At 48.1% G+C, this 25,227-nt stretch overlaps 1 protein-coding gene across 2 annotated transcripts in view; it reads left to right on the forward strand.

Annotated features, from left to right (window-relative positions):
* The first annotated feature begins 556 nt into the window (after nucleotides 1-556).
* DCT (dopachrome tautomerase) overlaps nucleotides 557-25,227 on the forward strand; it is a 34,993-nt gene continuing 10,322 nt past the window's right edge. The window contains exons 1-6 of one of the 2 annotated variants that reach the window (XM_044979816.1): nucleotides 557-869; nucleotides 12,555-12,854; nucleotides 19,077-19,177; nucleotides 19,884-20,050; nucleotides 23,703-23,882; nucleotides 23,999-24,134. In XM_044979816.1, coding sequence (XP_044835751.1) covers nucleotides 557-869; nucleotides 12,555-12,854; nucleotides 19,077-19,177; nucleotides 19,884-20,050; nucleotides 23,703-23,882; nucleotides 23,999-24,134 — 1,197 coding nt within the window. Of the gene's footprint in view, nucleotides 870-12,554; nucleotides 12,855-19,076; nucleotides 19,178-19,883; nucleotides 20,051-22,342; nucleotides 22,583-23,702; nucleotides 23,883-23,998; nucleotides 24,135-25,227 lie in introns of those variants that run through there. The other variant, XM_044979825.1, reaches the window with a different exon arrangement.

The raw sequence follows: 25,227 nt of genomic DNA on the forward strand, positions 1-25,227 counted from the left end.
CTAATATGTTTAAAAGGCTTTGATTTAAAAAGCAATGGACAAACAAAAAAGCCCTGTATCCCCAACCACCCCAGTCACAATCTGAGGTCAGCAGTTTGGCAAAGCACGTGAGACAGACAAGACATAGAGAAGTAAATCCAAGAATGTGCCTCCTTCACAGAGTTCCAAAGCCTCTAAGGACTTCCCCCCGCCCCACTCTCAGCCTCTTTTCACCCTTAAAGTCATGTGCTAAACACGAGGATTTAGGCAGTGCTAATCCTCCTAATGAGGGCTTCTCCCACCCTTTATATAAATACTTCAAATCTTGGCAAGCACCACAGAGCAAAGGCCTTTTGAACCACATTCATGGCAGTTAGAATTAAGGATTAAACAAACACCCCAAATGCCAACATCATAAGCAGCGAGGGAAATTATCTCAGTCAGTCAGTCAGAGCCCAGTCTGCTGAGAATCTGGGAAAAAGTGCAGTCCTCCTCTTGTCCAGAGGCTGTCCATGAAACACCCTCACTTCTGTCATTGATTGCTGGAAGCCAAAGCCAGAGCATGGTCCCTGCAGCAATGACCTCCAAGCTGCAGTGGGTGAGATGGCTCTGCTCTGCTCTCCTGGGCTACCTGAGCTGCTGCTGCGCTCCGCAGGCTGAGGCGCAGTTCCCCCGTGTCTGCATGACAGTAGAGATGCTGCTGGCCAAGCGCTGCTGCCCAGCCTTGGGGCAAGAGCCAGGCAATGTGTGTGGCTCCCAGCAGGGCAGGGGATCGTGCAGGGAGGTGCAGGTGGACGCCAGGCCATGGAGCGGCCCATACACCCTCCGCAACGTGGATGACCGGGAACGATGGCCCCTGAAGTTCTTCAGTCAGAGCTGCCAGTGCACAGGTGAGAGGAGGAGGAAAGGGATGGACTAACTCTGCTCCAGAGAAGAGCAAATCCCTGATTCTGAAAAGGGATCAGGAAGGGTGATCCCTCCCAGCTGCACTACAAATATGGCCAAGCTGTACTCTACCAGTGAGAGAGGAACATGAGCTGGCCTAGACACCAAACAGGGTTAGAGCATGGCTCCCTCTCATGCTTGAATTTAGTTTTTTCCCTCTGTACTCACAGGTCAGGAACTCCCCGCCATTATTACATGGTTTGGCCATAAGGCTGTTCCATCTCCTCTCTCCCCATATTTAAATCTGTTTTGTTAGGTAGGATAGACAGGGTTTGTGACTGTAGAAATGTGTATGGATGAAGCTGTACACCTGTATCAGCACAGGTTGAGTTGGGATTAATTACTGCCAGAGTAATATTTTGCCCTGTCTGCCCTGAAAATGTCATGGATGTCAGGGATCCCAACTGGTAAACTTAGTCCTGCTTTGCAGTGCTGACAGGACCTAATGTTAAGAATTGTGCTAAAGCCAACAGGACTTAGTTGTGCTTTAATAATAGTGCTAAAATCTGGACACATGCCGGGATTTAGTACAATGCTTACAAGATAACTGAGTCCCGTCAGCATTGCAAAATAGAACAGTGGTTTAACTTTGTGGAGAGAAAAACTGCACTGTAGCAGCCTCCAATGCAGTCGAATTTGCAGTGCAGACAGAACCTTAGATAAGCAGTCCCATTGACTTCAAGTCCTGAGTATGCTATATGAACATCAAGCCCTCAATATCCTATAGCACACTGACTTCAACGGAACGATTCACCTGACTAACGACTGCAGAATTAAGCCTTAATCCTGCAAACACATATGCATGTGCCTAACCAACTGTATGTGCATGCATAAGCTTTTAGAAGACTGGGGCATTTGATGATGAACTCTTATCTTTTTTCCATGCTATTATATAGAACTATGTGTAAAAGATAATGTTAACAGAACACTATTAAGGTTGAAAAGTCAGACACTCGAAAGTTAGGAAAATGCCAGAATTAAGTTTGCCTGTGCAAACTTAATTTGACCCCTCTTGTGTGTATGCTTTATGATATAGTCTTTAATTACATGATCACATACTAATTTTTCCACAGGACCCCTGCATCATTCAGTGCACAGGATAGACAGTGCTCACTGAATGAGCAGATAGTCAATATGTTGGTATATCTTTGTTGTTCAATGTGTGGTCTTAGACCTTATTTACTATACATCATTCAAACCCGTCACTGAAGACAGAATTATTACTTTCCTCATGGGCCTGTCTATGGCACTCATCACTGTAGTATCTGAGTGCTTCAGAAACATTAATTAAAGTTTCTCCCTAACACCCCTGTGAGGTGTGGGGGTGGTATTATCCCTGTTTTACAGATGGGCAACTGAGGCCCAGATCCAAAAAGGTACTTAGACACCTATGTCTGACTTTTAGGCTTTGCCGTGATCCACAAAACCCTTGCTCATTTGTCGACTAAATTTCTACTGTTGAAGTTCCTTAGGTGCCTAAGTTTGTGCCGCTGAGCACATGCACTGCTGCCTCACTTGTATGTGGATGCCTATTTCCCACCTAAGCCGTAGTGAAGTCCACAAACTGGGGGAAGATAAGCAGAGGAGCGTGTATCTCACCTGTGGGGCTCAATGTGGTAGGTATGCTCAGAGGCTGCCTATTTGACTGTGTTCCATTCAAAATCCAGCCAGTGGAGGGGGTGCCCCCCGTAACTTTTAGCTCACTGGTTAGACTGTTTGCCCAGGATGTGTGAGACCCAGGTTCAATTCCCCCTGTGGCTGATGAGGAGAAAAGTTTTGAAGAGGGGTAACCCACCTCTCAGGAGAGTACTTTAACCACTAAACTATGGGAGATTCTGATGTTTGGGTCTCTCATTATCTCCTGGTGAAGTTGTTCCACTGTAGAAAAATGATTAACAAGTTATTGGAGCAGGGAGATTGGCCCTAGGTCTCCCTCCTCTTAGGTGAGTACCCTGACCACCAGGCTACAGAGTCATTCCTTCTCTGGCTCCTTTGTTGAGCCAGGCCAGAGAGATTTAGGTTAAAAGTATCCACTAAGTCTGGGTGCCCAGGTTGAGATAATTGAGACCTGATTATTCAGAGTATTTGCATTATGTAGCACTTTATATTTTCAAAGCATAGCTCCCACTGACTTCAGTTGGAGCTGCCAGTGCTCTGTGCTCCTGCAAATCACACATCCAGAAAATAGAACACACAGTTAGTTACCACCTGTGAACTGTCTGGTTTCTGACTTGCCCAGCATTATCCAGGAACTCTGTGACAGAGACAGAGATAGACTCCAGTTCTCCAGGACAGCATTCAACTGCCTTAGCCATGAACCTGTCCTTTCTCTTTTTTTGGTTCCCTGCCTCATTCACTGCACACCTTCCACAACAAATGAGACAGAGGTCCTACAAACAACAGCCTCCTTAACTACACAACCCTGCTCCTTCCCCAGAGCCGGTCCATCCTGAACACTGAATCAGGCAGGGGTACTATGGAAAAAATAGTGTGTGATCATGTTTATAAAGTCTGTATCATAATATACATGCACAGGCAACCTTAACTCTGGCATTTCCTAACTTTTCTAGGTATTTAAAAAAAAAACCCAGCAATTCCATCATGTGGAAACCCACATGGGCCACCAGCAGGAGTAGAACCTTTAGATCCACTGCTCAGCCTCTGCTATTTGAGCTAGCAGAGTAATTTATAGCAGTTGTAGCACGTCATCCTCTATGAGGGCAGCACTAGTGGTGATGAGAAGCTCACTAGGCCAGTGGGTTTCACAGATATTTGCTGACAGCAGAGGAATGGTGAGACTCTGGAATCTTGGGTTCCACTCTAGGCTGTATAGGAGAGTGTTCTTTAGTGGGCACAGACACTTCCACCTGTTCCCCCCAAGCTTGACTCCTGCTGCCCAGTCTCCTTGCCCAGCTAGTCCCAGTTCTTCCCTCATAGCTCCTCATCCAACCTCTCTCTCGCTCTCCACTCCAAACTGGTTCCCAGTCTCAGTCACGCTCTGGACTTCTCATCCATTCTCACTGTTCACCCCACTTCTTGCTTGAGTCTCTTTGTCCAAGTTCACCCACTACACCATAACTCTTTCACAAATCTGTCTTGTCTCCTCTCTGCGCAACCCCATTCATATTGGAGAATTGATCTGAAACTCACAAGATGAAATTCCATAAAGACAAGTGCAAAGTACTACATTGAGAAAGAAAAAATCAAATGCACAACTACAAAATGTGTGTGACCTGCTAGGTGGTAGTACTGGTGGAAAGGATCTGGAGTTATAGTGGATCACAAATGGAACATGAACCCAACAATATGATGCAGTTACAAAAAACGCTACTATCATTCTGGGGTGTATTAACAGGAGTGTTGCATGTAAGACATGGGAGATAATTGTCCTGCTCTACTTGGACTGATGAGGCCTCAGCTTGAGTACAGTATCCAGTTCTGGCTGTCACACTTTAGGAAAGGCACATCCATGACATAAAGGCCATTCCCCTGCCAAATTTCAGGTCCCTGCTCCAAAGCATGGGGGTGCTAGAGCTATCCAAAAAAAAAAGGATGGCAGAATTTTTTAACATGAGAAATACAACATTTTTCCCTAGCCTACCCTCATTCTCATTCAAGGCTGAAGCATTTTGTCTGAATATTTTTAAAAAAAAATCATCCTGAGGCAAACATCTGGCATGGAAAATTTGAGTCCAAACAGTTGAAATTTCACAAAGTTATAAGCAACTGAAAACAGGGTCTTGTAATGGGAAGTGTTGAGCAAACTTAATAATTGGTGGCGCTACCAGCCCTGTCTAAAATAATAGAAGGCTTATCAGTATAAATCAGTTTTTGTCTCTTGGTCTTTGGCTAGACTGATAATATTAATCCAAGTATCGGGGGCAGCTGTGTTAGTCTGTATCCACAAAAACAACAAGGAGTCTGGTGGCACCTTAAAGACTAACAGATTTATTTGGGCATAAGCTTTTGTGGGTAAAAAACCTCACTTCTTCAGATGCATATTAATCCAGCATTTCATATTTTCAAAACACTTTACAATAATAATAAATTACATTACTATCTCTCTTTTTATTTTGAGAGAGCCCCAGAAGCTTAGCAAACTAAATGTTGGTGTCATAGATAGTCATCTGGATCGTGATTCAGGCAAGCACTTGGGCATGTGTTTGAGTTTAAGCAAGTGCTTAAATACTTTTCTGTACAGGCAGGCTTTCCTGGATCAGGGCCCTGGTGCACAGCATGCTTAATTATATTCAATGTGGGGGATGCACATGGGGAAATGTGAGAGATTGTCTGTGTGTGTGTATGTGTGTGTGTGTGAGAGAGAGAGAGAGAGAGAGAGAATTCTGGCCAAGAATAGCTTTACCAATCTGACTCTTACTGCAAATACCATGGGACTTTAAATGTGCTTGTAGAAAAGAGAGGATCTTGTTTTCTAAGATCTCATGCAAATTATATAATGATTTATCTGCTCTGGTTAGGAGCTTTGTCTTATATAAGCAATTACCGTATTTTTCCGTGTATAAGACTATACTTTTTCCTAAAATCCTTAGACTAAAAATTGAGGGTAGTCTTATACACGGAAGTAAGCCCCCTGTTCCCTGCCTTCTGACCCCCCCAACCCCTATCCACCCCCCACCCCTGAACTCCCCTGCCCTCTCTCCAACACCCCCTCCCTGCCCCCTTACCGCGCTGCCTGCACGTGGCTGGATCCGGCGAAGCGGGACCGGGGAAGCGGGGCCCGGCGGCCGTGGACGGGGACCGGAGCCGGGCAGCCAAAGAAGCGGGGACGGGTAAGCGGGGCCAGGCGCCCAGGGAAGCGGGACCGGGTAAGCGGGGTGGGCGGCCGGCAAAGCGGGGCCGGGTAAGCGGGGCCGGGCGGCCGGCAAAGCGGGGACGGGTAAGCGGGGCCGGGCGGCCGGCAAAGCGGGGACGGGTAAGCGGGGCCGGGCGGCCGGCAAAGCGGGGACGGGTAAGCGGGGCCGGGCGGCCGGCAAAGCGGGGCCGGGCGGCCGGTGAAGCGGGACCGGGGACGCGGGGAGCCGGGCGGCCGGGGACGCGGGGAGCCGGGCGGCTGGGGAACCGCAGGGTTGGGGATGCGGGGCTGGGGAGCCGGGGAGCGGGCGGCTGGGGACACGGGGAGCCGGGGACGCAGGGAGCCGGGCGGCTAGGGACACAGGGAGCCGGGCGGCTAGGGACGCAGGGAGCCGGGCGGCTGGGGAACCGGGCGGCTGGGGACCGGGCGGGGAGCCGGGCGGCCAGGGACGCGGGGAGCCGGGCGGCCGGGGATGCGGGGAGCCGGGCGGCCGGGGACGCGGGGCCAGGGCAGGAGTCGCGCGGCCGGGGAGGGATGCGGCAGGAGCCGGGCAGGGCCGCCGCCGGAGACCAGCCGGGGCGCATGGCCCTCCTCGGCCCCTCTACCCCTACCTCCGCGTTCTCTTCCTGTGCCTGAGCGGCAAAGTCGGGGGGGGGGGGGACAGCTGAACCGCGGCTGGAGCGGCAAAGAAAACAAAACAAAACAAAAAACCTGAATTTGGGGTTAGAAAAGTTGGGGGCGTCTTATACATGGGGGCGTCTTATATACGGAAAAATACGGGATATCCCCCTGAAAAAAAACTCCCGATTGTTCACACTTGCTGTTTGGTCACCCTAGCTGTGATAGAATATCTAAGTTGACTGAAACCTTTAATTCTAAAGAATTTAAGTATTCAAAACCTGATGCTTTAAAGTTTAAGGAATCAAGTCCCCAGTCCTACTCATATGCTTAACATTACTTGTATGAGAAGCCCCATTGAAGTCAAATCCAGTTGATGTTGGACTACTTATGGAAGTAGGGTTACCAGATAGCAGCTGTGAAAAAACGGAACACGAGGGGTTTGGGGTGGTGGTGGTAATAGGTGCCTATATAAGAAAAAGTCCCCAAAAATGGGACTGTCCCTTTAAAAACGGGACTTGTGGTCACCCTATATGGAAGTAAAGTTAAGCATTGAGTAAGTGTTTGCAGGTTTGCGTCCTAAGCTAGCTGACTTGAACTTGGCATCGTTTAATCCTTTGTTCTTTCTTTGGAGCAGTCATTTTCCTCACATCTTTACATCCAGCTTTTCTCTTTGCCTTCATTACTGCACTATTTTTCCTCTTTTATCTTAGGTTCCTTTATACTCCTCCTCTTTACAGTTTCCATTCTGTAAATACAGCAGTGATCAAACACAAAAACAGGAGCAACATTTGTTACTCAAGAGATGACTTTAAGAGAAGTCGTCTGGACTCTATTTAGATTCAACCAGTTTGATACTGAATGCAGCGGCTCTTCCAAGGGAATGTTAAAAGGTCTGTGCTGACTCAGGAGTCGGATTGGTTTTAATAGTTTCCACATAGTGATTGTTGGTTGCTGTGTGCATGCTTTTCTTTCATTCTGCAAATTGGTCCAGTTGCTGAGTGTCGAAGTTTGAAAATTTTTGGCGGGCAACATTTTGTGTTGTCTTCATTAAGTCTCTTAGGCAGCTAGGGTGTAACTCCACTTGCTATGTATGTATGATTGTATTGGGCTAGAATATGCCCGTTAGGCACAGCACATCATTAGTGGCAATTTGTAAGCAACACTGAAGAAGGATTCTCTAAGAAGCCGTGGCCAAGATTTTCAATGTCCATAAAAAGGTCTTGTCTTTAATACACGCTAGAGGGGTGTAAATTGTAGAGCTCTCTAAAGTATTGTGCTCTAACTGCTCTGTGTAGACCCTGCTTCTGACACAGTAAAAGAATCCTAGTATGCAGTAATGTAGTACTGTTTCAAACGGAACTACAGCAATATGCACTAGATACCTTTTAGAGTGCATCTGCAAGATCTACGCTGGGCAATTAGAGTGCAGCACGTTAGACCACTGTGCAGTTTACTCCCTCTGGTGTGCTTTTCTTCACAGTGTAGACAAGCCCTTATGTATCCAGATAAATTGCTTGATTTTACTAATTGCTGAGTACCGAATGGCTCCCACTGTGTTCACTTTTGGAAATTTGGCCACATCTTTTAGTTGCCTATTGGGGAGTTGAACTCTTTTGAAAGTACACTCTACCTCAATATAATGCTGACCTCGGGAGCCAAAAAATCTTACCGCATTATAGGTGAAACCGTGTTATATCGATCTTGCTTTGACCCCTGGAGCACTGCTTTACCGTGTTGTATCCGAGTTTGTGTTATATTGGGTTGTGTTATTTGGGGGTAGGGGTGTATAACAGTTTTGAGTGCTGAGCACTTTTGAGAAACACTAGTCATTGGTTTTGAGAGGCCCAGGATAAGTAATCTAATAGTCTTCTGAAGTGTGATTGAATTTTTTTGTTGAATGCACTTTACTTAATCATATTTTTCTTTCCTCGTTTTAATTCTAAGCATATATAATGCTCTAGTTCTACTTTGTTTAATGTGATACTAAACTGTGATCAGTGAAACCCAATGCCTTTCCCCCTTCTTTCCAAAGAGAATTGTGGTCAAAGAACCTATTGAAAAGCTGCTTTCACAATCTTGCTTTCTGTAAAGGATTGACTTAATATGCTGGTAGATGCAAAAATATCAACTCTTTAAAATGGATGTCAAGTACATTTTGGCATAAGTCTAACTGAAAGATAACATACAAACATTAGTTATTTTCAGATGTAAACTTTGAATCAGTTGCATACTTTTTCCAGTTAATTTAAGTGCACCTACTGTACCTAACTTTCACCTCAGCTTTTGCAAATTCTTAAAATGGAAAGGAGTGATTGCAATTCTTGAGACAGTTCCTCCACCAGAGCGGGGAAAGAAGCTCATTCCTATTTGAATAGGCTGTGTGTTTTGAGTGTGTTAGACAAAGCACTTTGCAAGCATGATTTATGAATGGACGTGTTAGTATGTAGCCCCTGTAAATGGCAATTGACACTAATTACACTTACACTTCAATTCAAATTAGAAGGGTTTTGTATTTGGGCTAGATTCTGATCTCAGCTACACAAGTGTAAAGCTGAAGTAATTGACAGCAGAATCTGGTATATGATTGTTTACCTGCTACAAGGAATTATTGGTAAGCGATCACAGCAATTTCTGGCACAGATCTTGATAGTGATTGGATAAGGAAGTACTTCAGAATCACTGAAAAGCTATAAGGAGTTATCAGCATTCATTTCTCTTGCCTCTTTTTTAGTTTTCTAAGTTAAATTTCTGTATTTTGAATAGTATCAGAGGGGTAGCCGTGTTAGTCTGGATCTGTAAAAGCAGCAAAGAGTCCTGTGGCACCTTATAGACCAGGGGTCAGCAACCTATGGCACGCGTGCCAAAGACGGCACGCGAGCCAATTTTTAATGGCACGCTGGAGCCTGCCGGGACTCCAGCATGCCATTAAAAATCCTGCCCAGCCCGGACTGCTCTCCTCTGCCCTCTGCTCCCCACGCGGGGGCAGGGAGCAGAAGCATAGCCGTGCGCACAGGGGGGGCAAATGGCCCCACTCTCCCGGCGTGGCAAGCCGCGGGGTCGGGTGCTCCCGGGCCGGAGCACCAGGCCGAGCGCAGCAAGCTGCCGGCCCCTCCCCCGCATTCTCCCCTCCCCTCCCCTGGAGCCCTGTCGCCGCATACGCAGTGCTCTGGGGGTCGCGGCTGTGCGCTCCCGTGGGGCAGCGTTTGGCTCCGTGGGGAGGGAAAGATGCTCCCCGCTCAACCGGAGCTCGGCCGCCGCGCGCACAGCGCTTTTAGAGGCGGGGCTGTGTGCTCCCGTGGGGCAGTGTGTCTGGCTCTGCGTGGCGCCTCATGGTAAGGGGTCCAGGGCCGGGGGGGGGTTGGATAAGGGGTGGGGGCAGTCAGGGGATGGGGAGCAGGGTGGGTTGGATGGGGGGGTGGGATCTCAGGGTGGTGGTGGTTAGGGGCGGGGTCTCTGGAGGGGGCAGTCAGGGAGCAGGGGGGGTTGGATGGGCCATGGGAGTCCCGGAGTCTGTCAGGGGGCGGGGGTGGATAGGAGTCGGGCAGTCAGGGGACCGGGAGCAAGGAAGGTCCTGGGGGGGGAGCAGTTGGGGGGGGTCTCTGGAGGGGGTGGTCAGGGGACAAGGAGCTGGGGGCGGTTGTATGAGTTGGGAGTTCTGGGGGTCCTGTTTAGGAGGCAGGGGTGTGGAGAGGGGTTGGGGCAGGCAGGGAGCGGGGTGCGGGGTTGGATGGGTAAGGAGTTCTGGGGGTCCTGTCAGGGGGCGGGGAGTGGTTGGATGGGCATGGGAGTCCCGGGGGTCTGGCTGGGGGCGGGGGTGTGGATAAGGGTCGGGGCAGTCAGGGGACAGGTAGGGGGTAGGGTCCAGTAAGGGGACAAGGAACAGGGAGGCTTAGATAGGGGGTGAGGTCCTGGGGGGCAGTCGGGGGCAGGGGTCCCAGGAGGGGGTAGTCAGGGGACAAGGAGCAGGGGGGTTGGGAGTTCTTAGGGGGGCAGTCACCCAGCCCTGAGCCCTGACCCCCCCCACAGCCCTTTGCCCTGAGCCCCGCACCCCCGCACACCCCCCAGACCCCTGCCCTGAGCCCTGTACCTCCCTCATACACACCCAGCCCTCTACTTGACTCCTTCATCCCCCCCCACAACCCTAGCCCTGACTCTGGCACACCCACCCATACCCAGCCCCCCCCCCACTGCCCTGACACCTGCACGCCCCCACATCCCCAGATCCCCCACACCCCATGCACCCGCCACATCCCCATCCCCACCCGGAGCACCAAACGGGAGCTCCTGCACCACTCGCATCAAATGGGAGCTGCCCAGGTAAGTGCCCCACACCTGAACCTCCTGCCCCAACCCTGATCCCCCTCTCTCATTTTAGCTCCTGGCCCAATCCTTCACCCCCAGCCCTGTGCTCAGTGCACTCCCACCCTCAGCTCAGTGCAGAAAGAGGAAGAGAATGGCCAGAACCAGGGAGAAAATAGGTACCCACTGTATGTGGGGAGGGCCGGGACCCCAGACCAGCAGCGGGCTGAGCGGATCCGGCAGCCGGGATCCCAGCTGGCAGGAGCAGGTGGATGGAACCCCTGAGTGGCAGTGGGCTGAGCCGCTCAGTCCACTGCTGGTCTGGGGTCCCAGCAGCCGGCCCTGCACAGCCTGCTGCTGGTCTGGGGTTCTGGCTGTCGGATCCTTGCCAGCCGGGGTCCCGGCCGCAGGCCTCGTTCAGCTCTCTGCTGGCCTAAGTGAACAGAACCCCAGACCAGCAGCAGGCTGAGCAGGCCGGCGGCGTAAGATCAACATTTTAATTTCATTTTAAATGAAGCTTCTTAAACATTTTGAAAACCTTGTTTATTTTGCAATACAACACTAGTTTAGTTATATAATATATAGACTTATAGAGAGAGACCTTCTAAAAAACATTAAAATGTGTTACCGGCACGCGAGACCTTAAATTAGAGTGAATAAATGAAGACTTGCCACACCACTTCTGAAAGGTTGCTGACCCCTGTTATAGACTAACAGACATATAGGAGCATGAGCTTTTGTGGGTAAATACCCACTTCATCGGATGCATGTCACATATTTGTATTCACCCACGAAAGCTCATGCTCCTATATGCCTGTTAGTCTATAAGGTGCCACAGGACTCTTTGCTGTATTTTGAATGTGTGCTGAACTTCTACCCCCGAGTACAATATGGTAAAGTTCTATCCAGGGCTCAAATTAATCACATTATTTTACCATTACAGTTTTCAAAGAAAAGTGGATGGGTTAGTTCATTTGGTGGAAAGAATAATTTTGACATTAACCTGTGGAAGTACAATTGATAATCAGGCTGGGAAAACAGACCAAGATTTAAATCACATTATTTAAGTAATTCTAAAACTATCTAATAAAAGCTTAGTAATTTATAGGATTGCCCAGTGGCAATCCTAAAAGCCTTTATGAAGTGGTTGTAGAATAAATTTGCACTTTGTTGTTATAAGGTTATTTGGCTCTAGATTATGTGGCAGTGCTAAAACTGAGCCATATGGGATTATTGTGCTTCCCTATACCATGTATTCCAGAGCTCTTCATAATACTGTAAAAACCTGAATAGACAGCACAGAAAGTACTTGTCAACAGAGGGATGCCTGCCTGCTTTAGAAATAAGGCAATGGGGTGAGAAAAGACCTTTACACATAGTACAATACAGTTTTTCATACTTTTACATAGTATCAGTGTGCCACCAGCAGCAGCCATGCGGTTTGTTATTTTAAAAATACTTTTAAAGAGCAGGAGTCTTTGTCAGACATCCTGTCTTTGGGCTTGGTCCTGTATGTTGCTGAGTACTTTGGGCCCAGTCTAGCAAAGCACTTTATTATCTGCTTAACCTAGGCAGGTGAGTAGTCCCATACTTTGCTGGATCAGAGCCAGAGTTCTTAGGACCTTTCAGGATCAAGCCCTTTATCTGGCACTTTATCTTGATAACCAGCCTTCTATGAATCTTGGCCCTGCTGCGTTTCTGGGAAATGAGCCATCATTTTAGTTAAGCAATTGACAAAGCTGCCAGTATTCTCAGCTGCTGAACCTTTCCAGAATAGAAATCTCTAGGGAAAAGACAAACTAGCAAACTCAATTCCTTTGCATTTCAGTCTCAATTTCTTTTGTGTATTGATTAATATAGACACATTTTCTTAACCCCAAACTCTCTCTTAACATAGGAAACTTTGCTGGCTATAATTGTGGTGACTGCAAGTTTGGCTGGACTGGCCCCAGCTGCGATGAAAGAAAGCCACTTCTTGTCCGGAAAAATGTCCATGCCTTGACTGCAGCGGAGAGAGAGCAGTTCTTAGATGCTTTAGACCGTGCAAAGAATACCACTCATCCAGACTATGTGATTACTACACAGCACTGGCTGAGTCTCCTTGGGCCCAATGGAACTGAACCACAAGTTACAAACTGCAGTATTTATAACTACTTTGTGTGGCTTCATTACTACTCAGTCAGGGACACCCTATTAGGTTGGTACTTTTCTTTACTAAGGCATTTGGAATGTAAAGAAGGTGGTAAAAATGCAATCATTGAACAAAGGTAAGTAAGTTGAAAAGTGATCAAGTCATGCTGAAAGGAAGGATGGTCCAGTGGTTAGGGTGCTAGGGCTTATCTACACTGGCAAGTTTTGTCACAAAAAACTAGCTTTTGGCGACAAAACAGCGAAAGCGTACACACTGCAAGGTCACTTTTTTCAGGGAAAAAAACAACCTCCTAGTTTTGGTGACAAAAAACTTCCACCCCTGCGAGAGGCTTTTGTCTTTCCCCCTCCCTTTATTGTTGACAAATAGCCAGGGCTTGTTTTTTTAAATTTTATTGGCCTCCAGAAAGTATCCCACAATTCCCATGCTGCCGCTCTGGTCAGCGGTTTGAACTCTGCTGCCCTGCAGCCAAACCGCCCCTCCCTCTTGCAAGCCCTGGGAATTTTAAATCTCATTTCTTGGTTGCTGGCTTCCCAGAGGAGCTTCCCAGGTGGCCTCCCAGGTGAGTATGGCGGGCTATCACACCAAACGTGCTTCTGCTTGGACCACCGCTGAGTCGTTGGATCTGATCAGTATATGGGGAGAGGAGTCTGTTCAGTCGCAGCTGCGAGTGACCCGTAGGGATTGGGACACATATGGGCAAATTTCTCGAGGCTTGTGCGAAAAGGGCTATGACACGCAACAGTGCAGAGCAAAGATAAAGGAGCTGAGGCAGGTGTACCATAAGGTGTGGGAGGCGAACCATCAATCCAGTGGCGCACCTAAGACCTGCCGATTCTATAAGGAGCTGAATGCTATCCTCAGTGGTGACCCCGCCTCCATCGCCGATTGCCCCGTGGATACTTCACATGCAGCAGAAAGAAGGGGGAACATGGAGGCTGAAATTGTGGATGAAGAAGTTGAGCTAGAAGAAGATATGGTGCTCCCAGTGGGGTCGCCCGGTGGGGCAGGCAGCCAGGAACTTTTCTCCACTCCAGAAGTGCTCAATGAGGAGCAGGAAGCAGATGCGACTCTGGGTAAGTTGCTGTGGCTTGTGTAGAGAATCAAAAAGTGGAAGGCAGGTAGTGTTTTCTGTGAGCTAGACATTGCCCTGTGTAGCTAATCTGCATGGCCAAGCAGGGTGTCGATGGACATCGAGACCTGCAGGGAATCCTCCAGAGAGAGGCTCTGGAAAGTTTCCAAGAGGTACTTGTTAATCCTCTGCCGCAGATTCCAAGGGATTGCAGCCTTGTTAGTTCCCCCATTGTAGGAAACTGTACCGTGCCATTTAGCAATCACTGGAGCTGGGACCAAAGCGGCACATAGCTGAGCTGCATATAGACCGGGGTGGAAGCCGCAACCATTTGGCAGCTGAGACCTGGTTTCTCTGGTCACCCGCAGCAGCGAGATGTAAGCCAGCAAGTTGGCCACCTATGAAAAAGTGTGGGATAATTTTAGAATGAGTTCCCTGCAAAGCTGCCCTGCAAGCCATGACTTTTTGTCAATACAGACAACCGCCTTCCCCCCACTCCCGAAACTCACCATTATTGGGGTGCTCGCGGAGCTGTGTACCTGCTTAGAATCTCAGAGAGAAAGTGATTTCTACTAGCAAAATGCCCTTTTTACTAAAATGTTTCAATCGTTTGCTGGAATGTAACAATCCCTCTTCTGTTCAGCACAGACCTTGAAGAACACATCATGCACCCCCGCGGACTGGCTGCGGCAGATAAGAAAAAAACCTCAGTACAGCAAAGAAGACATGTTCTGCAAGGTGCTGCAGCACGATGAGAGACAGACCAGGGAATGGAAAGAGTGCTGGGAAGCCAAAAGGCAGGACAGAAAAGAGAGTGCTGCTTTTGCTAGGCAAGCGACAGAGCGGATGATAAAAGTTATGGAGGATCAGACAGAGATGCTCAAGTCCTTGATACAGCTGCAGACTGAGCAGATCCGAGTTTGAGCGCCACCACAGCAGATGCACAATTCTTTGCCAACCCCACCCCCCTCTATGCCCACACGTTCCTTTTCATTTCACAGTACTCCTGAGTTTCCCTATCACTCCACCCCCTCTCACAGCTTGCACAATGATAGCTGGAGCTACACACAGTTGTGAGGTTTTACCCTTTTTAACAATAAATAAAGGCTAAGGTATTTGATGGCATAGCATTTTTATTTTGTTTTCTACAAAAGTGTATAGCAATCAATTCACTCTCAGGAACAGGCTTCTAAAGCATTGTGTGGCACGGATCTTGGGCCCCAAAATTGTACGTGGAAGCAACAGAGAAGCAACTCCAAAGCAGACGTGTTACTGCCCCTCATTGTTAAAGTGGTTTCTCAAAGCCTCTCTGATGTTAATAGCAGCCCTCTGGGCTCCTCTGACAGCCCTAGCATCTGGCTGTTCAAACTGTGGAGCCAAGCGCTATGCCTCAGGGCTCCAGATCTGAGCAAAATTTCACCCTTAGATTCACACAGATTATGCAAAGTGCAGCACACGGCTATGATCATGGTAATATTATCCTCTGTAAGGTCTAGTCTGCCATTTAAACACCTCCAGCGAGCTTTCAAATGGCCAAAGGCCCATTCGACTACCATGCGGCACCTGCTTAGCCTGTTGTTAAAATGCTCCTTGCTGCTGTCCAGGTGCCCTGTGTAAGGTTTCATGAGCCAGGGCTGTACAGGGTAAGCCGGGTCTCCCAAGATTACTATGGGCATTTCCACATCCCCCACTGTGAACTTGTGACCTGGAAAGAGAGTCCCTGCCTGCAGCTTTCTGTACAGGCCACAGTACCTGAAGATGTGTGCATCATGCACCTTTTCAGATCAGCCTGCACTGATATCCATGAAACACCCCCGGTGATCCACAAGCGCCTCCAACACCATGGAGAAGTATCCCTTTCTATTGATGTGTTCAGAGGCAAGGTGGTCTGGTGCTAAAATTGGAATGTGGGTGCCATCCATCGCCCTACCACAGTTAGAGAAACCCATCTCTGCAAAGCCATCCACTATTTCATGCACATTACCCAGAGTCATGATCCTATGCAGCAGGATGCGATTTATTGCCCTGCACACTTGGAGTAATACAACCCCAACAGTGAACTTTCCTACTCCAAATTGATTTGCGACTGACCGGTAGCAGTCTGGATTCGCCAGCTTCCACACAGTGATTGCAACACACTTCTCTACCGGAAGGGCAGCTCTCAATCTGGTGTCCTTGCGCCACAGGTTGGGGGCCAGCACAGCACATAGCTCCATGAAGGTTGCTTTACGCATCCTAAAGTTCTGTACCCACTGGTCATCATCCCACACCTGCATGACAATGCGATCCCACCAATCAGTGCTTGTTTCCCTAGCCCAAAAGCGATGGTCTACCGTAAGCAGCTGCTTTGTGAATGCACAAAGCACTGCTAAGTTGCTGCCATCCTTACCATACTCGGGTACCTGTGATTCATCCTCTAACTTTGCGAGTAACTCTGAAAGTAACTGTGCTGCCATGCGCGATGTCCTCACGACAGCTAACAGCGCATGGGAGAGAAGTGCGGGATCCATCCTCTCTCACTGCAGATGCTGGCGTGCACTACAAAAGAATGACAGTTGGGAAAATGGCGCAAAAGGAAGCCAGAGACCTTTAGAGGGGTGGGACACAAAGCGGTGCATGACGGTACATTTTGCACATCCCAGGATGTACCGCTCTCCGTTTCCGCATTCCCACAACACCTAGCAGTGGATGGTGTCGCCAGGCACTGTGGGATACATACTGTAAGAGTCCGGTGCGGGGGCTCGGCCCTCTCAGGTGCGGCCGGGAGCCAGGCCGCCTCACTACACGGCAGCAATCAGCAGTCAGTCTCTGAAGGTCCAGGGGTTCCGCCCCTCAGGCAGGGGCTGAACAAAAGGCACACAGTCAATAAAGCCCAGCCCCTCAGTCAGGGCGGGCAGCAAACAGCAGTTCTAGGCTCAGGCCCTCAGGCAGGGGCTGAGCACACAGAGTCAGTAGATTAAGCCTAGGCCCGCAGTCAGGGTGGGCAGCAAATAGCAGTTCTGAGCTCAGACCTTACAGCAGGAGCTGAGCACACAGAGTCAATAAGGTACACCCAGGCCCTCAGTCAGGGCGGGGCAGCGAACAGCGCACCCAGAGTCAATAAGGTAAGCCCAGGCCCTCAGTCAGGGCGGGGCAGCGAACAGCAGTTCTAGTCTCAGGTCCTTACAGCAGGAGCTGAGCCCACAGAGTCAATAAGGTAAGCCCAGGCCCTCAGTCAGGGCGGGGCAGCACAACAGCAGTTCTAGGCTCAGATCCTTACAGCAGGAGCTGAGCAACACCAATAGTCAGTAAGCCCAAGCCCTAGGTCAGGGCGGGGCAACAACCAATAGTTCAAGGGGCTCAGGTCCTTGTCCCAGGAGCTGAGCAACAACAAAAGTTCAAGGGGCTCAGGTCCTTGTCCCAGGAGCTGAGCAACAACAAAAGTTCAGGGGCTCAGGTCCTTGTCCCAGGAGCTTAGCAACAATCAGGCAAGTGTAGGCTTCTGTGCCTGCGCGCTGGTGTGAGGGGGAGACTGCCACCTGTGAGTGGGGTGGCAGGGGGGACACAGGCCCACCCACTCCACTGTGTCCCAGCCCGGGGCCCTATTAGCGGCTATCACTGCTGCTGGTCAGTGTAGTCCTGACCGCAACACACTGACATGGGCACCTCGGTGCCTACAGCCTGACAGGGGTCGGCTACCCCCGGGCTACACTCCATCTCCCCCTCTATGGGTACCTGCTCGTCTCTGGGGTTGGGCGCGGGGTCCCACACCATGGGCTCCCCGACGTGCGGAGGGCTGGCTGGCTCGGGCTGCTCCTCAGGACTTGGGTCGGGGTAGCGCTCGAACGGCTCCTTGGGGTACCGGGCTCGGGGCAGGCTCGGCCAGTCCTCCTCAGGGTACCGGGCTCGGGGCAGGCTCGGCCAGTCCTCCTCCGGATACCTGGCTCGGGGAAGGCTCGGTCCAGCGGGAGCTCGGTCAGGAGCGTCTATCCTCTCCGGCCGCCGGGCAACAACTGAGCGTTGGGGCCGGGCCTTTATACTTCCTGTCCCGCCCCTTGACTTCCGGGGGGCGGGGACAGGCGGCGGTGGCTCCGCCCACTGAGGTGGCTGTTCTGGTTCCTCCCTCTCAGGTGCGGCCGGGAGCCAGGCCGCCTCACTACATGTACCCACAGTCCATTGCTCTCCCTGTTGACAAAGGTGCCCCAAATGTGGACATGATCTGTCGACACAGGGAGAAAATGTAGACACACTTTGGTGACTTTGCTTTTGTCAATTTTTCCTTGGCGACATTAGTTTCATCGAAAAAACTCGCCATTGTAGACAAGCCCCTAGTCTGATATCTGGATTCAAGTCCTTGCTCTGCCATAGATTTCCTCTGTGACCTTGTGTAAGTCGCTTAGTTCCAGATCCTCATAGGTATTTAGGCATCTAACTCCCATTGGCTTAATTAATTTCAGAGGGAGTTAGGCACCTAAACATTTTGGAGGCTCTAGGCCTGTGGTGGGCAACCTGCAGCCCAGGGGCTGCTTGTAGCCCATCAGGGTAATCCTCTGGTGGGCTGCCAGACAGTTTGTTTGCATTTGTACATGAGACAATAACTATGATTTATGACACAATGAAGATTAATGAAGGGATTCCTCTCAAATTATAGCTGGTCAAACATGGGAAAAATGTGCAAAATGTTGTCTAACTGCCTCCCTTTTTTGGAATGTGACATTTTGGTGAACATTTTAATCAATTTCAAAATTTAAAAAAATTCCCACCAACCCTTTAAAAATGTTTATATTTCTGATGGATACCATTCTAGCATGAACTCCATTTAATGGAGCTTTAAACTCATAAAGCCAGTAATGTTAAGTACTCTTTGGCCTGGTCTACACTAGGGTGGGGGGTCGAACTAAGGTACGCGACTTCAGCTACGCGAATAGCATAGCTGAAGTCGAACTACCTTAGTTCGAACGTCTTACCTGTCCAGACGCTGCGGGATCGAAGTCCGCGGCTCCCCCGTCGACTCTGCTACCGCCGTTCATGGTGGTGGAGTTCCGGAGTCGACGGGAGTGCGTTCGGAGTTCGAACTATCGCGTCTAGATTAGACGTGATAGTTCGAACTCCGAGAAGTCGAACGCTACCCGTCGACCTGGCCGTAAGTATGGACGTACCCTTTGTCTATTAAACATTAATTGGATGCTGTAGTTCTTACTGTGCCTTCCTTTTTGTAGGACCTGGTCGCCCATTCACGGCTATAGATTTCTCCCACCAAGGACCTGCCTTTGTTACTTGGCATAGGTACCATTTGCTGCTGCTGGAAAGAGATCTCCAGGTTAGCAACATGTTCTATCTTGGCACATTCAAAGATGCTTGGATGACTCTTACTATTGTGATTTTCCCATATTACATTGAATCTCTATTATGTCAACACAGAGTTCCCAGGCATAACTGAATGTCTGGGCTACATTCCCTAGACAATGAAATTTCAGGAATGGTCATTCACGAACTCTGTTTTAAAAGTTAATTTAGTGCTCAGGAGGTGCTGATTGGTTTGAAGACTCCGGTCTTCTATCCCCTGTCTCCACACCCCCTTTAAAAGAAAAGAACAGGTATTACAAAAGCAGGTGCAATATAATTTTTTTACATAGCCAGCATGCCTCAGAGTTCATCAGAAGGTGGTTCAGCCTCTACATTTATTCAGGTTATTTCTGTCGTCATGCTGGGCCACTCTGTGCCCTTGGTCTCTTTGCTGACTCCCAAGAATGTCAGAATCATGACTTTTTGGGCCATCAGCACTTCCAGTAGGAATCAGAACAAGGAACCACTTAACATACGAGGCCATCAGATGGTACAGTGTTTAGTTGAGGTACTGATTTGAATCAGTGACCTAATAGTCTGAAGGAAATTGAAACGGTATTCTGAAAAAACTGCAGCGTGGTTTCAAATATTAAAATATAGATGAGCCAGGTATGAGTAACCTCTCTCTCTTTCTCTTTTTAAAGAATGATTTCTTGCTAATAAGTTTCTTTTCATTATAGAGACTGATTGGCAATGAATCCTTTGCATTGCCCTATTGGAATTTTGCCACAGGTAGAAATGAGTGCGATGTGTGTACAGATCAGCTTTTTGGAGCATCAAGACCAGAAGATCCAAGCCTAATAAGTCAGAATTCAAGGTTCTCACGCTGGGCAATAGTGTGCAATAGGTAATAGAATGTGTAGGGGAAACCAGCATTCTAACTAACGCTTTTTTTCATTAGCCACTAACAGCATGAACTGCTCTTTCAGCTTGCACGAACTGCAAGAAAAAGAACCTAGATTTCCTTGAAAAATTGTGAAACTTAGTGGATGGGCTAAAGGTGGGTGTCATTCAAGATTTTCTCAGATATAGTCTGCATTTTTATACTGTTTTTTTTTAATTTGATACAGGACTTTACTTAAAGACAGTAATGTTAAGACTGGCTAAGGTGTTAGAAGTGTTTGCCATACTAGAGACTAATTATTTAGAGGAGCAATACTAGTATGTTAGCTCACTTTGCCAACCAAGAACTCTTGAAAATTCTGTCAATAGGAATTTTTCTGTGTATTTAATAGTGAGCTCATATTAGACTGAAAAATCTGTGCCTCTTCAATTGGACAGGAAAATACCAGACATGAGATTCTAGCCCTATTGCAATCAGTGGGAATTTTTGCATTAACTTCAATGCGGCCAGGATGTCACCTCAGATTTAGAAATAGTTTTTAAAAATGAGATTGAACTTTTTTTTGCAAAATAAGGCTGTGATCTTGCAAATGACTATAGTTAGGCATTTCCTATTTGGAGTCAATGGGGCTTTGTGTGAGTGCAGGGACTCGACTGTGGATTCACATGCAGGATTGGGACCTTAAGATGTATAAGTGGACATTGAGTAAGACAGCAAAATATAATACCCGTGTAGCACTTTTCATCCAAGCTTGGAGCAGCATGAAGGCCTTGGGAGCTGCTCAGCACAGGGGTGAGAGATTCTCCCTAAAAGTGCGGTTGCCACGAGGCCCCACCCTGTCTGTGGCCCTACCCCGTCCCCCTTCTCTGGTCCATGAAGCCCTGCCCCATGGCCAAGTTGGAAGCTGGAGCTAGACTGGGGAGCCCGGGCCCCTCCCCCTGCCCACAACTGCCCGCATGGCTCTTACTCGACTCTGGCTTCTGGCCTGGCCAGGAGGCAGGGCCTTGGAGGCTGAAGAGTCACCTGGACAACTGTGAGGAGCTGTGTACCCTCCATCTGCCCTAGGCAGCAGGCTTGGGGTGGGGCGGGGACATGGGCCAGGGACTGATCTCAGGCCCCCCCTCCCAGGCAGGTGGACGATCCACAGCTCCCCACAGCTGCCTGGGCTCCCTGGACCACTCTTATCCAGGCCGGGCTTCAGCTTCCGGCCTGGCCAGGGAGCGGGGCTTTAGGGGGAAGAGGAGGGGCAGGGAGCCAGGCCCATGGCAAAAAGTGGAAGGGCTATGGTCCCTTGGCACGCCCTGTTCCGACACCCTGGGTTCAGCATTTTTAGAAATCAGGCCACTTATATGAGTACCTAAATATCTACTCTGAAGCCTAACTTTAGGCACTGATTTTTTGAAAATCTTGGCCTTTTCATACAGCTGCTGCCTCATCTTGTCAGTAACATGAAGAATGGTATGGGGTTTTTCCTTGAATACTGAAATTTCTAAACTCTTCCTTCACCAGTGTTACAGGAGAACAATTTTTACTCTTTTATTTCAGTAGTCTGTGAATATGCATTTTAATTTAAAATTAAATAGAATCTTCTGGATTCTTTGCAACTGTCATATGAGACTTGTGCTTCACTTCACATCTCCCATGGGGCACGGGTCACTTGCAGGTTTAAACTAGTGTAAATGGTGAATTCTCTGTAACTTGAAGTCTTTAAACCATGATTTTAGGACTTCAGTAACTCAACCAGAGGTTAGGGGTCTATTGCAGGTTCTGTGGCCTGCAATGTGGAGGAGATCAGACTAGATGATCACAATGGTCCCTTCTGACCCTAAAGTCTCTTCACCTCTTCTATCCCTGGTGTTACAGGACTCCTCACACTAATTGATATATAAACAACACGTGATGCTAGCGGATAACAGCATGCCTGATAAAATAGGATGCAATGCTGTTCATATTCCATCTCTCTCCCCCTAAAAAGGGTGAAGTCTGGAACACCGAATAAATGTTTACCTATCAGCCAGTTCCTGCATTTCCACAGCCCACCACCATCCTTACTGCATTGCTCTGGGCCAAGGGTGCCAAGTGAGACCGTGTCTACTTTAAGGAAATTTGTGCCAGTGTAAAGATGTAGTTACACTGGTGCAACCCCCTGATGTTTACATGCTGCACCCGTGCAAAGCAGAGCTTATATCAGTGCATTACCAGCATCAGCATAACCCTCACTTTGCACAGTGCAGTACTTCTGCATTAGGGGTTTGCACTAGTGTAACTACAGTCTACACAGTTAGGCTGCCGTGATAGTTCAGCCCAAATGATAAAATTTGCAGACGTATCTTAGCAACTGAAAATCAACCATAATGGAAGCCCTGCTGTAACTTCAACTGCCATATAGCAGGTGGAAGACAGAGCTTCCTCAGGGCAAGTCTGTGAACTCTGCAAGAGGGGAGAGCCTTGTAAGCTCATCTACTGGAACTTAAAAATGCTGGATTTTCCTTTTAACTTCTTGGGAAGACAACAAGAAAATCAAAATACAAAAACGTATGTGCACTTAATGGTAAAGCTATACACTGAAACCTCAAATGACAGGAAATGAGAAAGCTAAGGTTGAATGTGTGACCATAATACTGCCCTTTAATAACATGATCATACATGTGTCAAAGAATACAATATCATAGACCGTCCTCTAAATCTTAACCACATCCATGTGGCAGCTGGTAATATAGTTCTCATTTCTTATGTATATAGACAATTCTTTTGTCATATATTAGCAAAAGACCCAATCCTGCATCTGACTTCATGTGGACAGACACCTGCCCCTGCCTGGAGTACAGTGCAGTTTTATATTAAGTGTTTGGGGCTTTGTGAAGGTGCAGGTATCAACACACATGGAATCCCGTTGCATTTGAAATGAATGGGAGTTTTGCCATTGACTTCAATGGGAGAAGAATATTCCCATATCCAATGGCCTGTTGATGGGGCCACCAGCTGGGGTACAGTGTGGAAGAAACAAGCACAAATACTGTCCCAAGCTTGGGCTGAACAGTGAACAAAGAAAGAAGTGGTGCATAATTTCCTTCCCAACTCAAAGTGCTGGGCAGCAGCAGTAAAGACTCTGGCTTATGCTACAATAACTCTCTCCGTCCCTGCCAAATAGCAGGTGGGGAAGTGTAGGAGGGGCTGCTATGACATGGGCCAGCAGTAATTGTTTTTGGTTGGGCAGCTATGCTACATGTCAGCTAAGGAAGCATAATTGCTAGTAAATTAGTGGAACCACTGACATTTAATTAGCCACATTATCCTGTTGAAAGATGTGGCACCCACTTGCTAACATCCATATCAATCTCCTTCATGAGATTTTTAAAGGCGGAAATGTGAAAGTTGGAGCCAGTTCAAAGATGATTCATTTACAAGCAGACTTACGATTCCAGCTCAGATTAGCGGTATGGCCATTTGCTTTTCTGGTACAAAACTTCTCTAGCCATCTGAGGTTCTGATCCTGCAAACACTTGCATGTGTGTTTAACATCAGGGTCGTGAGCTGTCCCAGAGGTTTTCATGGGGGACTGAGTGTACAGCGTCTATTGACTCTGTCAGAGTGAACCCCCTCCCCTCCAACATCCTATTCTAATTGTTCCATGCAACTTTGATTTTAATCTAAGCTTGGATGATTACAACCGTCTGGTTACACTGTGTAATGGGACTAATGAAGGGATTCTACGGAGGAACCCACCAGGGAAGTCTGGCAAGCAGCTGTCAACCATGGAAGATATCCAGAACTGCCTGTCACTTCAAGAGTTTGATAATCCTCCTTTTTTCCGGAATTCTAATTTCAGCTTCAGGTTTGTGCCTCAACTCCTATAACTTGCTCAGCCCAACGATAGCCTTTTATACATACATTTGGAAGTAGTGCTGGTCAATAAGAGGTTACTTAACTCTTGTCTTATCACACACACAGGAATGCCCTGGAAGGGTTTGGTAAACCAGATGGAACTTTTGTCTCCCCGGTGGTGAGCCTGCATAACTTGGTTCACGCTTTCCTGAATGGAACCAGCGCTTCCCCTCATGCTGCAGCCAATGATCCAATTTTTGTGGTATGTCATTTTCCTAATGTAATTGCAACTGAATATACCTCTGCTGTGTTAATTTAGATGGACTATATGGGCCAATGGTGTTCAAATAACCCAGTCACTGTCCAACATTAAACAGTCTTAAACAAGGCCTGGGGTTTGGCATACAGAGATCCCAATATACTTTGGCCCATGGCAAATAAACCATTAAAATCCTTCTAACCTTTTATTAAAGATACAGAAAAGAAGGAAAACAGTGATAGCCTTTGAAATGTTAAGTATTAAGTAAACCTCTAATTTTAAAAGCAGCAAAGAGTCCTGTGGCACCTTATAGACTAACAGACGTATTGGAGCATGAGCTTTCGTGGGTGAATACCCACTTGGTCGGATGCATGTCATCCAATGAAGTGGGTATTCACCCACAAAAGCTCATGCTCCAACACGTCAGTTAGTCTATAAGGTGCCACAAGACTCTTTGCTGCTTTTACAGATCCAGACTAACACGGCTATCCCTCTGATACTCTAATTTTAACAATGTCCCTTGTTCCTTTGCACTGTTAGCTGGAGTGAGTTTTCAGAAGGAAACCCCACCCGTGCCTGTTAGATGTTATCAAAGACGGTAATAATGGTCTTTTTGGGGAAAAGAGAAGAAGTTAGTTGAAATGGGCTAGAGATGTTGTGTTGCTGCTGTTGCTAAAGTCTGATCCAGTTTCATCCCAGATGGTTTTGGGATTCAGCTGGAGCCATAGAGGTGGTAGTGTCATCTGGATCCCCCTCTCTGGCCTGGACATCTCTGAGGATTAGGAGGATGAAGGCTAAGTGCCCCAGAGATGGTGGGGGTGGCAGCCATGATGATGAAGCTTTGCTCCAATAGCCAATTTTTCTCCCTAAAGTCTATTTCTTTAAGGACCTATCAAGAGAATGGTGGGTAGAATAGCTCATCCCCTCATTACTATGTCCACCAATTAGGTCTAATTTATGACACACCAATGTTGGTTCATTGATTTTTGGTCCCACACTTTACCTGTTTGCCAAGCATGATCTTAACACCACCCTTGATTAGATCAGTAGGTCATTTTGTTTTGACTAATCCAGTCTTTCTGTCACACTTTTGCAT

The sequence above is a fragment of the Mauremys mutica genome, chromosome 1, assembly GCF_020497125.1.
Source record: "Mauremys mutica isolate MM-2020 ecotype Southern chromosome 1, ASM2049712v1, whole genome shotgun sequence".
NCBI lineage: Eukaryota > Metazoa > Chordata > Testudines > Geoemydidae > Mauremys > Mauremys mutica.